Raw genomic sequence first — 15448 nt, forward strand, 5'->3', positions numbered from 1 at the left:
GTATAGCATGATGGGTTTTCTTACAAAAACCACCCTTTTTACAATCTTCCGGACTTTATTAAAATCGTTTTTTTTAGCATAACTTTTGAAATACTTCACTAAATTTCATGATATTAACTAGGGTCTTGTGGAACCCCAAGACGGATCGAATGAGACCAAAACGGTCGAAATCGGTTCTGCCAATCCGGAGATAATCGTGTGCATATTTTTCGGTGCACGGACTCACATCCAGACACACGCTCTTCTAATTTCTCGACACACAGATATTTTATTTTGCAATTAACAAACAACGAGTCTTATTCCACACAAATTAACCACAAAACTGATTTGACAATCTTCATTCTCTCTTTCGTCGGCCGCGATGTTCGTTGTTTTCTCGCTCGTTGTACTCTCTCGCAGCTCGCTAGCGCGCTCTCGCACTCAATCCACAATCCGTCAGCAAGGCAATATTCATGAAGGTGCGCACTTTTGGTTGCGCTCTTATTACATATTCAAACCTGCAACCCATAATCCCTACAGTTTCAATAAAATTTACTGGATGTGATAAACAATTTCAGCAAAGTTTGTTGTTGTTGTTGATAATATCTACAGTTTTTATTACAAGTAATGATCCAAATACATGTTCGCAAAAAGTGAAATGTAGCCAAGGTACAATATATTAACGTACGCGCACTCACGCATCTACAGACACACATAAACACCGCGCTGAGGTGGCATCCACAAAAGGAAGATACTTTCTTTCCTTTCGTTTTTTTTCTTGTTCTTACGCGAATATCATTTTAGGAACAAACTAATTTCTTCGGCGGCAACCCGATCGATGATATTGTTTTCTTCTCTTTACTTTTTCATACAAATAACCAATCTTTGTACAGAAAAATATCCTCCTTTTTGAACACCTGATCCCTCGAAAGATACACATACACACACGCGCGCGCGCGCTGTCACTGATTACTTTCATTCGCGAGTCAAAATTGATGGGATCAAAATAAGTGTGTGCTAGTATAAATTAACCTCTTAGTACAACTACTTTATGTGTGTGTGTGTGTGCGGTTGGGTATGGTTTGGAAACGAAAACACTAAATTCTACTGGTCATTTTCACACTACACTAACTTTCTTCTAACTCTGTCTTCACAAATAAAACTGGTGCTCGCAAAACAAGAAAAAAATGAATAAATGGTTATAAAAAGTGGTTAAAAAGTAGCTTCTGTTTGATTTGTGTTTTGTTATAAACTGCGCGTGAGAGAGTGTGTCGGTACGATTAGGTTGTTGTTCTTTGCCTCAAACAAACACACATTATGTTGTCCTTAAACGCTATAATACACCGATTAGTGAGAGGGGCGGGACGAAACGAATCTTCCACAAGAAGATTCTCGCAGGGACCGACGTGGTGGCGTTTACTCAAAGTCCGAATCATCGTCGTAGTTTGGTTCGCTCTCTTCCGACTCGCTGTCGACGATCTTCTTCTTGGACTTCTGCGGATGGGAGAGATGAATGATTTAGTTTTAAAAAATCTCGGAACAATCTTGACGCTCGTGACTCAACTCACCTTCTTGGGCTTGTCGTCGTCGCTGCTGCCGGCGCTGCCCTTCTTGCGAGGACGCTTCGGAGCTGCCTTGGCGCCTGCACCATCGTCCGTCTTGGGGCCCAGTTTCCGCTTGGCGGCGGCCGGTTTCTTGGCCGGTGCCTTCACCGGGGAATCGTCGCCACTGTCGAGCGAAATGGCCTCGGCCGGAGCGCCACCCGTCTCCTCGATGTCACTGTCGTCGTCGATCAAGCCCTGCGCCACACGGCCACCCGAGCTCTGCCGACCCTCCGGGTTGTTCTCAAACAGCTCGTCGTCCGACTTGTTGAAGTTGTCGTCCTCTTCCTCCTCGTCGTTGAACGAGTAGTTGATTTTCTGGCAAAATAAAACGCTAATTGTTAAGAGATGCCCCACAAGTTATGCATTAATGCTCTCACCTTGGACGCCGCTCGCCGTCCGGACTTTTCGCGAACTGGAACGGCCACTTCTACGCCAAAGTCATCGCCGCTGGCTTCAGAGTTGAAGTTGTCCTCCTCGTCGGACGAGCCTGTCTTCTTCTTCTGTAAGTACAAAAAAAAAACGTCAAATTCAAACCTTCCCGCATCACCCCGTCGTCCCTTCTTCAACTTACCCGTCCCTTCCCGGCGGCGGCCTTGCCAAAGTTCAGCTTGGTCTGCTTGGTGCCGTCCTTTTCCTTTTTCTCCTTCTTGACCTTCGGTTCCTTTGGTTCTTTCTTCACCTTGGCGGCCGCCGGTTTCTTGCCCTCGACCAAGGCGTCAAACTCATCCGCGCCGCCCTCCGCGCCACCCTCGCCCGGTTCCTTCTTCTCCTTCTTGACCCGCGGATTGGCCGGACCGGCGGCGAGTTTCTCGTACTTTTTGAGCAGTTCCTCGGTCACCTTGAACTTGACCTCCTCACCCAGCGCGCTCGGCTTCGTTTCGTCGATGGCGTTCTTCTTGCCCAGCGTTTTGACACGGCCGGCACCGCCCTTGGCCGCAGCGCCCTTCAGCTTCTTCTCCGTGCTGATGGCATCGAGCCGTTCCTTCTCTTCGACCTCGTCCAGCTTCTTGGCCAGCGCGTCCAGATCGTCGGTCCACAGCACTTCCGACGTTTTGGCCTTGATAGCGGACAGCTCGGACAGTTTATTGTCGCGTTGCTTCAACAGCTCGTTCTTGCGTTCGTCCGTCAGCATCCACATGGACATACCGAGCAGGTAGTCGAACTTTTTGACGTCGGTCAACCGCTGGAATGCCTTCTCCGGATCGACCGGCTTCTTGGCCGCCGATTTGCCTGGCTTGGTGTCTTCCTCTTCAGCGCCTTCTTCCTCTGGCTCTTCGGCCTCCTCATCTTCCTCCAGGGCGACCTTACGCTTCCACTCCTTAACCGGATCCGGTCGGTAGCCGCGCTTGATCAGCTCGTCGATCATGACCTTGCGCTTCTTGTTCTCAACCACCAGCGTGCGGTCGCACTTCTCCATGATGAACCGAGCCTGGTCGGTCAGCCGGTCCGCTTCAGCCTGCAGCATTCCCTCCAGGTAGGCCTTACGCTTGTGGTAGAAGTCGAGACGAATCTTGTAGTACTCCTGGAAGATGTCGTTGGCATGTTCGTAACGGCGCAGGTAGTTCTTGTCGTCGAAAGCGTGCATGCACGTAGTCGAGATCGAGCTGGTCAGTTTGAACACCCGGTGGAAGCCACCATCTTCGGCGTACAGCTTGTCAAACTCACCCGGCAGGAACGACACCACAAACCGCACCGTAGTATCCGTGTTGTACTCTTTGTAGTCCGAAATGACTGCCTTCTGCTTCTCCGAACCGTGCAGCAATGGCTCGAGCGTGTTTTCCTTGTAGACCTGCGTCCAGGTCCCGATGGGCAGTTCGGAGATTTCGATCTTCTGGTTCTCCAACAGTGACAGATTACCCACAGTCAGATATTTCTGGGGGCCGACAACTTCAACCGATCCACGGAAGTTCTTGTACCACGGGTGCAACACCTTGGGCTCCTCTCCGTTCAACATCCGGCGCAGGTTGGCGATAATGTCCCGCGGGTTGTGCAGTGGTATCTTCGTACTCCAGCCCGTTCCAATACCTTCCGAGCCGTTGACCAGCACCATCGGGATGATGGGCAGATACCACAGCGGTTCAATCTTCTGGTTGTCGTCGTACTGGTATTCCAGCAGCGGATCGTCCAACGGGTGGAAAATCAACCGGGTCAGCGCGGACATCATCGTGAAAATGTAACGCGGACTAGCGCTGTCCTTACCACCGGCCAAACGCGTACCGAACTGACCACCCGGGTACAGCAGGTTGATGTTGTTGCTGCCGACAAAGTTCTGCGCCAAGTTGACGATGGTCGAGCAAAGCGACTGCTCACCGTGATGGTACGCGGACATTTCCGCAACGGACCCGGCCAGCTGTGCGACCTTTACCTCCCGCTTGTCGTTACGCTTGAAACAGGTGAACATGACCTTCCGTTGACCCGGCTTCAACCCATCCAGCACGCACGGAATCGAACGAACGTTGTCCGAGTTGGAGAACAGAACCAACTCCAGGTTGATAAACTCCTTGTAAGAGATCGCCCGGGTGGTCTTCGTGTACAGGTACCGTTCCGGCAAACCGACCAGCTTGCGGTGACGATTCTCCTCCATGTGAGCCGTCAACCATTCCTTACGCTGATCGACACACTTCTTCGCAAAGGCCATCGTAATGGCGTCGTCGTCGGTGCTGGTGTCGTACGTGAACAGGATTCGGTGACGTTCCATGTTCTGGAAGTACTCCTTCGCCTCCTTGGAGGTCGAAGTACCCAAACCCTTATAGTACTTGATGTTGTAGGTGTGCGAGTTGGCCGTTTCGGTCTTCCACTCTTCAAACTCTGGCAGCGAGAAGAACGACAGCTCTTCGCCGTTCTTCTTGGTCGCCTTCACAATCGGAGTAATGAACTCTTCCAGGAACGGCAAACGCAGCAGTTCCGGCCAGTTGGTGTGGATGAAGTTGATCAGCAGACCCTTGATGTGAGAACCGTCCTGATCCTGATCAGTCATGATCATTACCTTGCCGTAGCGAAGTGTTTTCAAATCATCGATCGTAAGATACTTCTTCTTGTACTGCAGACCAAGAATCTTGATCAGATTGTTGATTTCGGCGTTCTCCAAGATTTGTTTGTGGGTGGCTTCACGCACGTTCAACAGCTTACCACGCAGCGGGAACACGCCGTACGTGTCACGACCCACAACGCCCAAACCGGACACGGCCAACGTCTTGGCGGAGTCTCCCTCCGTCAGAATCAGCGTACAGTTGAGCGAGTTCTTCGTACCGGCATCGTTGGCATCCTCCAGCTTGGGAACGCCCTTGATCTTGGACTTTTTCGAACCGGAAGCCTTGTTCAACTCTGTTTGGGCCTTGAACTTGGCCCACTGCAGAACCGATTCGACGATGCCACTCTTGGACACGGCCGTGATGAACTTCTCCGACAGGGCGCACTTCGAGCCGAAGCTCTTGGCCTGCAGCGTCATGTTCTCCTTGGTTTGCGAATCGAACGTCGGGTTGACGATCAAACAGTTGATAAACACCCACATGTGGTTTTTGACCTGGAACGGCTTGATGTTGATGCCGCCCTTGTTCTTCTTCTTCAACACCTCGATCAGCTGCTTCACGATCATGTCCGTGACGTAGTCCACGTGGCGACCTCCCTTGGTCGTAGCGATCGAGTTGACGAACGAAACCTGCTGGAAGCCCTTCTCCGAGATGGCCACCGCAACTTCCCAGCGCTCGTTGGCGTTCTCGTAGCAGACCTTGATCGGCGCACTAACATCTTCCTGCTGCTCCTTGACGTACAGATCGATGTAGTCCTTGAAGTTCTTGATCGGCAGTTTCTTGCCGTTCAAGTACACGGCGACTCCGCGCGTCGAAGCGGCCACATCGAACGCACGACGCGACATCAGGCCCACGATATCATCGTCGAGTTTCTCCATCTTGAACTTTGTCAAGTCCGGCGAGAAGGTGATTTTGGTGTAATCTTCACCGCTGGCACCCTCCTTGATCTTCGGCTCGGACGCCTTGCTCATGTTGTCGCCCCAGGTTTGCTTGAACGCCTTCTTGTACTGCTTCGAAGCGGTCTCGACCGTAAACTTGGTACTGAAGATGTTACACAGCTTGGCACCGTACCCGTTACGGCCGCCGGTAACCTTCTGCTCCTCGTCGTTGTAGTTGGACGAGGTAAGCAAATGGCCGAAGATCATCGTCGGCACGTACATCTTCTCCTCCTTGTGCATGACCACCGGAATGCCCTGGCCGTTGTTCCAGATCGAGATCGTGTTCGTCTCCTGGTTGATGTCGATCTTGATCGCCGTCATCTTCGCGTCCCGCTGCTTGTTGTCGGCGGCGTTCACGAGGATTTCGTCGAAGATCTTGTACAGCCCGGGCACGAACGTAATCTCCTTCTGGATCATCTTGTTCGCCTCCGTGTCGTAGATCCACTGCGTCTCCTTGAGCTGCTCCACCGAACCGATGTACGTGTCCGGACGCAGCAGGATATGCTCCAGCTGGGACTTTTTCTGGTAGATCTTCTCGATCGACTTGCCGCCGACCTTGGGGCTGGCGGTCGCCCCAGCGCCACTGCCATTCTGGTTCGCAGCGAAGGCTGCCTGTGGGTGATGGAGATGGAGCGGGGGGGGAGAAGACAAAGATTAGTGATTTATCAAAAATTGAGCCACGTTTATAGCGATGCGCCGAGTGGAGTTAGTAGTTGGCTGTTGGTTTTTCATATTGATCTTTCCACTGTAACTTGGATTTGGCCCGCACTTTTGACAAGAATTTGAAATAGGGGCAAGGGGGCAGAATGGACCACCCAAGTAACAGGCACCAAAAACCACAGAAAAACAAACAAATTTATGAATTCATTGTACACTTGGTTGATGAAATTTTTTAACTTAAAACTATTTTTGATGCACTTTTAAAAAAATGTGTTTTTCGACTACTTTTCCAGGGTGCGGGGCAGAATGGGCCACCTTAGAAAATGAGCCATTTTGTGTTGAAGGGAGATAAGAAGTGACTTATGGGACCTTTCCCACATAGTTTCCATAAAGTTGGACCACTTATATCACTTAACAAAACAATCATTTTGCAAATATTGTAAATATGTTGAAATAAGACACTTTTTTACAAATAAGCATCAAAACAAGTTAAAAACCAACTAATGTTGCATTAAACGTGATATGTGAAGCTACCAGGAGTGAAAAAAATTATTTAATTCAAATTTAATAAATTTTGATTGTTTTGTAAGGCAAGAAAAGGGTGGCCCATTCTGCTCCCAAGTGTTTTTCTTAAATTTTTGTTACGTTGCATTTAAATTTCGGATTTTTAAAATTTTCAATCTGAGTCCCCTCTAAATAAGCATTTATAAACCTTGTGTCTAGGTCTAGGAGATTAAGTTACAAAATTAAGTTTTCGAGCGAGATGATAGCCTATCCTCATTGTGGTGAGTAAGGCGCATAAAGCTAGCTATTTGCTTTAGCTTACCGGAAATGACAAAAATAATGGTCAAATTTTGAAAAGTAACCGAAATTAACGTTTTTTCATGCACGCTGATGTTGATCTAATCAACTTGCAAAACATTCGCAATTCGCAATTCGCAATTCGCAATTTTCAGTGTAAGAACGGGCCTTGACCGATCTTATGCACTAGGTTCCCGACGAACACGCACTGCCCTTACACCTACATCTCACCCTTGCTCTGAGTCAGTACGAGCAGCACGCTAGAACACGCTTTGAGTGTTCATGCCAGGCATGCACACCTTCTTTTCCGGTTACGCATTTTAACTCGGCCGGGGGTGGTACATTACGTAGGGATTGATGTAAGTATAAGCGCCTAACCATCTGTAATGTGCCTATCAACTTTCATTAAAGCAAAAACTGTTTTATTTTTAGTTTGAATTCAAAAACTAGTTGTTATTTTACTGTGTATTGTTTTCTCCTGAAATCTTTTCTAGTGTTGAGTCGTGTTTATATGTTGCTATTTCTTTTGTCGCGGTGTTTTGTTACAATTTTTGGTCCTAAGCATGTTATAAAAGTTTACCAAAAATACAATAGTAATATTTGTGTTAATCCTTTAACCATTCCATAAATTGAGTAAGGACTCAAACCTCACTTGTTTGAAAAAAGGGTGTAGATTGAAAACAATTGACAGTAAGAGAGAATTTCTTTTATAAAAGTCAAGTATCAATAGTAAGAGATTTATGAGCGTATTTTGAAGAATAAAATTGAGAAGCTAGATGTATTAGATGTAAAATTAGACAATAGTTAATAAATAGAGATACAAAACAAGCTTAGATTATAGTAATGATAATTTATAGGACAGATATAGAATTATTCAAATAAATAAATTCGCAATGAAATCAAAAAAGATTAGGCGAATGATCAATAGACTTGATATTACTAGTACTTAAGGAAAAGTATATTTTAAGGGAAAAAAAAAAAAAACAAAACAAAGTTTGTTACAGCAGTATCAATTGATAGAAAAGAGTGGAAAAGCTTTGAGAGATAAGATAATCAAAAGTTAGTAAAATTAAAATCAAATGTTGGATATTAAATAGAAGAATCAGTGAAGAATTGGGAATCAGAAGAGCAAAATAAAAATAGGAGATAGATGGTAGCTGAGAAAGAGAAACCCCGTTGTGCGATGTTTCAGGTACATCCACAGCAGTTGACTCAACATACTGCGAATCAAAACAATACCGTCTACAATCACAAATGACTTCCCTTTCCCACATTGTCGCGCCCCTTTCTTTTAGCCGTCTCGACTCTGACCCGCGGTGGTCAAAGGTTTACGATCCGTTTCCACAGGCCACCAGCTAGGTCATCATGAAAACCAAGCCAACGTGGAGGTAAGAAAATAGGACACTCGCAAGGAACCAGAGCTATACTGTTCTGATCAAGATAATTCGGATGATCTAACAGAACTACGGATGTAGTTAGTTACGCTCCTTCCAGGATGTTCCTTAAGTGGACGTCAACCGAAGAGCACGCAACAAGGTCAGTGCCATTGCATGCTTTTAGGTATCAATCCTTGGCCTGCCTAATCAACTTGCAAAACATTAAAAGCAAATCCAACAGCAGAACAACGCGCTGAGTTTATTACCTGGGCAATGTTTGGCATCAAAGCAAGCTTTTGCCTTGCCAAGAGCCAACGATTCTCTCTTTGCAAATGGAACGACTGGGGACATGGATTGTTTCGATCAGCAGGTCAGGGTTTGTGCTGAACTGAGAGTGGGATGAACGGGAAGAGGGCAAGTAAAAGTGAGCAAAAAAAAAAACAGAAAAGGTGAGACGCCGCCGCGGGAACAACGACACAGCCAAGCGCACAAACACACACAGCCTGTGCTAAGCTCACAGCAGATGGGAACAACAAAAATGGCGGCATTTGAAAAATTCCGCCGCAGACGGCGGCGGCGGCTGTTTTCCGAGGAAAAATCTGATGAATCAATTTGAAATGACGCGGAAATATTAGTTTTTTACTGATGTTATTGATTGCTATCAAATTTACAACTTTAATGATATTTTCAAGCGTTTTCACGATTTCATTAATGTCGCCAACAAAATTTCCAAGGGCAAACAATAAAAAAACGGGCAAAACCGGTCTGGAAAATGGACGAGCTGCAATTTTCATCCCTTTGTTGGTGGACCTGCCGGCGTCGACCCCCTTCTCCCCTAACCACCGGCTGCCGGCTCCTTCCCCTCTCACCCAAATTAGCACCATCCCCTAAATTTTAGAACGAGCTTTTTCTTGCAAAAATCCGCAGTTTTCCACCAAAATTCTCCACTTACCCTAATGTCCGTCATTTTGGGGTCCAAGTAGGCGCTGCTGGTTGCCGAGAAATGCGCAAAAACGGTCCTTTTTTCTTCCTCAACCCACAGAAACGTCCGACGCCTTGCTTCCTCCTCTCTTCCAAAACCTCCTGCCCCGAGATCCGGATCAAACGCGCACAAACACACACAAGCCGGAACACCGGGAAATTCGCCGAGGGCACCTTTTTTCTGCAACCGGTCGCGGGGACGCCTCTTTCAGAGGGCAACGGGATGGTGGCGAAAAAAAAAAGTGTCAGAGCTTGCTATGCGGCGGCGGCGACCCAAGTGCACTTCTCTTCGGCTTCTGGCTTGACAGCGACTGTGCTGTGTGCGAAAAGAAAACGACTGTTGCTGCTGTGAAAAATTCAAAAGGCGGCTAACGGACTGACAAGTGACAGAAGTGTTGACAGTTGCGGCGGCGGCGGCTGCATTTGCGCGCGCGCGTTATTTTACAAGCCGCCGGGGCCCATGAAGCAAAAATAGGGGTTTGCAACAAAAGAGGTTTGATTTTTAGCAGCCCGCATAATCAAATACCAAAGGTGAAATTGTCGAAATCATAAGCAAATTATTTCTGGTATGGTTACCATTTGTGATATTGTTGATATAATGTAACAATCATATAACAAAATTAAAATGGTACTATTTCTCGAATAGTTACACTTATCATCATCATCAGCACCCTATTTGGTGTATTATCAAGATCATTTAGGAAAAATCATTCGACAAATGGTGACCGTATGGTTGTTGACTATGCGGGAGGATCTTTCGGCGAGAATAGTCATTATTTATTGATAATAGCATTTTTTTTTATTTTATCGGAAAGAAAACAATTCAATCTGGTCCTCCAAGTGTTGCACCTTGTTCGGTCTGAGTGCCGTTTCGCTGCTTTTGAACCTCCTGATGAACCAACAAGTTTGTTAAGTTGCCTCCCTCGTTGAATGGACCATGTTGCCATTGACGTTCCGGTGAACCGTGGTTACGTTGTTTTCCGCAGAGGTCTGCAAAAATGGAAAAGCATTAAAAAAGGTCATTCGAAGTGAAATGCTAGAGCACTAACCAAGCATGTTCCGTCGAGGGGTTGGGAAATTTCGTGCAATCCGCAAAACTTGGTTTGTTCCGCCTTTAACCCCTAGAGATGATAGGTGGTGTCCTAGCTGATGGAGGTGAAATCGGCCCAAATAGCGCACTAACTTCTCGCATTGTATCACACTTCGCTTACCGCAAGCGACGGGATCGGGATCAAATACACGAACGGAATTATCGCACGGGACGGAAACTTGTTCACTGGCCACTCTGATCAAAACCAAGAAAAACTTAACATTTTGACATATAGCCGGCACGTGTGAACAGCAATTAATTTAATTAAAATCAAAAAACATAGTTAAGTTGATTCCACGTCGATCATGGTAGAATCAACGCAATAATTTTGTTGATACTTCCAGAAAGATTTGACAAAATACACAGAGTAAAATCAACTCAAAATTCTGAGTTGTTTCAGTTGGTTTTGAGATCTGTTCACGCAAAAAATCAGACCTGTTTGAAACAAAAAACAATTTTGTTGTTTTGACTTTACGATTTTTTGTTGAAATAACTCTAAAAAACAATCTAAACAACTCAAAATTTTGCGTTGAATTGACTCGTTGTGTTTTGTCAAACCCTTGTATAAAATAACAACAAAATTATTGCGTTGATTCTACCTAAAAAACGGCATTGATTCAACTAAGCTGTGTAGATTGATTTAAATAAAAATAATTGTTGTTTACACGTGCCTGCCATCTGTCAAAATTATTATTTTTTGATAGTTTGTCAGTTTTTCTTTTAAGTTTTTAAGCCTGTTTTCGCTTTTTGTGTCCGTTCTGTTCGCGTAATGTACCTGATCCCAGACCTGTCGATCGATGGCGAAATTTATTAAAATTTAATAATTTTGGGCGTGATATTCGTAGCGATTCTGCCATAAGTGCGAACCAAATATTCCATTGATCAGAGAAGCCAAATCACTAGCAGTGAACATCTCGCTAGATCTAGCAGGCCTACCCAAAAGCGGATGCAGCAAACGCCAGAAGTTCACCGCCTGTTACTCCCGGAATGGACAACCATTCCGGTTCTGTCCCAACTCTGGACGGAACACGCTTGGTAAAAGCCATAGCATTCTATAAAGAAATCTTAAATTACCCTATTTCTAAAGCTTTTTCGTACTTTGCAGACCGCTGCTGAAAACAACCCTCAAATCCTGGCACAAGTGGCAACATGATCAATTTGACCCTCGGCTATAGCTCATCATTGATCCCCCCGGGGGCACTTACGGCAACATGTGCGGTTCAAGGGCAACGAAACTAGGTGCTTTAGCTGGAGGCGTAGATGGAAATATTTCGTTTCTTGGAATAAATAAAATAAAATGCAAAATTCCAACATAAATAAGCATTGTAATTTCAGCTCAATGTATTTTTGATACAAATAAATTTCTGACCTTAATTTGAAAAAATGTATGTGTTGTTTCAACAAAAACTAGACGTTGTCTTAACAAAAATCCGATTTGAACGCACTTTCTGTCAAATTTTAATCAGCAAAAATGAGGGTAGGACGAGGAAAAAACTGCTTTGAATCGACAAAAAAACTTGATTTGAAATAACAAAACTTGAGTGTTGATTCGACGCAAAATTTTGTTGATTATATTCAACAAAATATTTTGTTGAATCAACCCTCGTACAGGCTGATTCTACAAAACATTTTTCTGCGTGTTTCAACAAAAAATCGTCAAGTGAAAACAACAAAATATTTTGTTGATTCAAACAAGCCTGATTTTTTGCGTGGAGTGATGTAGAAATTGTTGCATTTGGCTGAAGTTGGGAATTTTTTAACTAATCTCTTGCTTAATTTCAAAATTAAACACGGAACTTCGCACGGAACCTAGTTGGAAACTAAAAATAATCAAAGTATGTACGGCGAAAACAAAAACATTTGATGTATAATCTTGATCAAAATCGCGATAAAAGCGGTTGAAAATGATTTTATAATGATATATAATAAAATTAAATAATATTTAATTTATTCTATATTACATTATTTGTTACATATTATGTACTATTTATACTTGGAGAAGTTGACTACATCATCATCCAAACTTATGTAAGGTATGCACTTCGGAAGAAACCGGTCAAGAAAAAATTCAAATGGGCAGCAGCGGTAGTCAAAGCAAGCCAGAGAGGGTGAAGAAAAGCCCCAAGAAAACGTTCCCTCTCTTTTGTCCTGCCGTTCGTAAAGCTGTTTCTTGACCCCTTTCCTTCCGATCTGCAGACTAGCCTTTACGACTGCAACAGGCAAGGACTGGAACTATTTAGTTTGACAGAAAATTCGGAGAGAAAAAGTGCGGCAAGAGTGGAAATTGCTTTGTACGATTTGGTGCCAGAGCGACAAAACGTTTCCTGAGTGACGTTTAACCACGGAAGAACGGACACGACACGGGGTTTCAAAAAGTGAAGCCGGTTTCCTTTTATTTCTTCTTGGCGCAAACCTACGAAATCATCGCGTCACGTGGTTTCAAACGTAAACAAAGCTAGCTGATGCTGCAAATTCATGGGCATATGAATTTATAATTGCAATACAATTTTTATCATTTTTTTTTTTTGGCAATTTGAGTAAAAAGGATGAATTGGGTACTAAAGTCAATTTTATGTACAACGGTAAAAAACACGATTAAAAACCATTTCTAATCACTTTTTTTATTTTAATGCAAAGAAATTGACAAGACAACATTTTTTCGCTGAAAACAATAATATCAGCAATCTAAGCTTCATTTTAGGACCTAATTACCTATACAATCATAAAGAACGGGGTCACTTTTTAGTTTGACACCCCTTTTACACGGAGTTCACACACACTATCAAACGTTTGTTTCGATAGTGTGCGTAAGCGCCGTGTAAAAAGTGACAGTTCGTCACTTTTTAGTTTGACTTTGACCAATACATATATTATTACATATGGGAATAAAGCTTTTACACAGATTCTGTGTATTCCCGGTTTTGGGCCATCTGTGTCAAATTCTACACAGATCTGTGTTATGCGGATTTTGCGTGTTCTACTTCAAGGAACTTTCCACGCAATGGTACGTAAGGGCTAGTTCCGCACTGAGTGCCGCACTCAGAGCTGTCAAAGTGTTTGTTTGAAGAAACTAGCGCGAGCAAGGGGTAGGACAGTGAGTAATTTTGAGAAATTATGAGTAGAATTGAGTAACATTGAGCCACTCAGAATTTCTGAATCTTCACAACCGACGTAACGAATTTTGACAGTGACATTTGAGAAAATGACAAATCACTCAAAACAAAAAGACAACGTTATGCAGCACTTTTGCATGAAATTAAATGATCAGCAGAGCAGGTTATATTTCATGTTTTCCGGTTCGGAATTTATTTAAAAATATTGGCCGACGTTGTCCGTCTGGCCAAGAAGCCGGCCATCATCTTCAACGAAATTGACGTCATTTCCACAAAACGTTTCTAGCAGTGCTGAAACCACCTCGTGGGAAGTGGAGAATGACCGTGTCTGTAGCGCAACAGAACCGGTGGCCTGCCGGTTGGAAGTGGTGGCGTGGGCTCAACTAGAACTCGTCCAGTTCGTCATAACCGCGGAAAGAGCTTGAAGTTTGCGAGGTCCAACGAGCTGGATCAACACCACGAACTACAAAACCAGATGGACAGATTCGATCAGACAACAGACCGCCTCCGCCTAGGGGTTGGACAGAATTAATGTTTTTATTATTCGTTAAACTATTAACGGGGGTTTTGATATTTTTATCAATAGACTGACGAATAGTTGAGCTAGCGTTCCCACCATGTATTATAAATCTCGGTTGAATTTGACAGCTGATAAACAATAACATGTACCCGCGATTTTTTTTGGTTTAGAAAAAAGGGAAAAAAGAAAGTTGAAAACGGATCTGATCCGGAATCAACGGAATCTATGTGTGCCATTTTAACCTGAGCCGTCGGAGGAAGAACTATCTTTACAAAAGACGTGGACGGGGAAATGGTGGTGGCCGCTGGAGAAGACTTTTCTACCAAGAAACGAGGACGGGGACGGTTGAAGCATCCGGAACGGTCATCAGTTATGCTGTTTGGATCGTGCAGTGCCAGAAGACGTACATTAGGGCCGGAACCAGCGGCACCTTCGTATACCACTTCTGCGTGAGCCGTCTACGGTCAAAAACATCTTTCAGATGCCTTTCTGTTGGAGCCCATCAAGCTGACCATGGAGCAAAAGGAAAACTAGTATGTTTATTTCGTTCCCCCACAATTTCCTCCCCTTTTTTCCAGCATCCCCAGCTGGACTTTTGCTGTGGCTTCTGAGGAACTGTCTTCAGAACCCCGAGCGCTCAGAACTACCCATCAACATGTGTAATCTGAAGAATACTGCCAGGAAGAACAGGCAGTCATGGGAAGTTCCCTCATCACGACTTCCGGTGTAGCTTAGGCTAAGTTGCAGTTTATCCGCTGGCCAAGAAACCATCATCGCTAGCTTTCTTGCCAAGGTGTTCAAGGCCTGTTACAGGATGCACATGGAAACATACCCCTCCTCACCCCTTTTTTTATTAGCTAATTAATAAAAAGCGGAAACATTAGTTTATTTATGAATAAAACTGATTAAATTATCCGTATCTGTGTTTTTTTTAAGTTTTCGTTTGGCTTTTTTCTTCACCTGCTATTCAGTGAACAATTTGATCACCGCGATCTCGATAGATGTTTCGTTGGAAAGTATCTCGATAACCGGTCGGTTTCAGTTCTGGTTGAAAAAGTGCAGCCTGAACGTTCCGTTGGCGTTCTGCACCATCCGCGGGTCCTCCAGCAGTCCCGCCTGCTTCGAGGCCAAACTACTCGTACTCGAGATCAACTCCGCGACCGACAAGTTCGCCACCGAGGACAGTTTGAGCTCTTCGATCATAAGACGTTTCTCCTCGTCGGTTGGCAGTTCCAGTATCGTGATGGTCATGTCGTTGATGGTTGGATTGATTGATCACCTTCTGGTTGAGCTTGAGTTACCGGATGAAGCGAACGTCTGGAACGTGGTACGCGGCGAACATTGCAGTGCAGTACTT

General features: G+C 44.8%; 1 protein-coding gene across 1 annotated transcript; it reads right to left on the bottom strand.

Moving 5' to 3' along the window:
- Positions 1-569: 569 nt before the first annotated feature.
- On the bottom strand, positions 570-9712 carry LOC6042239 (DNA topoisomerase 2). Its single transcript, XM_038252127.1, has 5 exons — positions 9340-9712; positions 2155-6162; positions 1961-2083; positions 1548-1898; positions 570-1473 (listed from the first exon to the last, which is right to left on the bottom strand). The coding sequence occupies exons 1-5, from the start codon at positions 9352-9354 to the stop codon at positions 1396-1398; spliced, it is 4575 nt and encodes a 1524-aa protein (XP_038108055.1). The 5' UTR covers positions 9355-9712; the 3' UTR covers positions 570-1395.
- Positions 9713-15448: the final 5736 nt, after the last annotated feature.

The sequence above is a fragment of the Culex quinquefasciatus genome, chromosome 2, assembly GCF_015732765.1.
Source record: "Culex quinquefasciatus strain JHB chromosome 2, VPISU_Cqui_1.0_pri_paternal, whole genome shotgun sequence".
Classification (NCBI taxonomy): Eukaryota; Metazoa; Arthropoda; class Insecta; order Diptera; family Culicidae; genus Culex; species Culex quinquefasciatus.

Excerpts from the sequence above, each read along its gene's own strand:
- LOC6042239 (XM_038252127.1), bottom strand. Across the intron at positions 1,899-1,960 it reads GACGGCGAGCGGCGTCCAAG|AAAATCAACTACTCGTTCAA; the intron begins GTGAGAGCATTA and ends TTATTTTGCCAG. Across the intron at positions 1,474-1,547 it reads ACGACGACAAGCCCAAGAAG|AAGTCCAAGAAGAAGATCGT; the intron begins GTGAGTTGAGTC and ends TCCCATCCGCAG.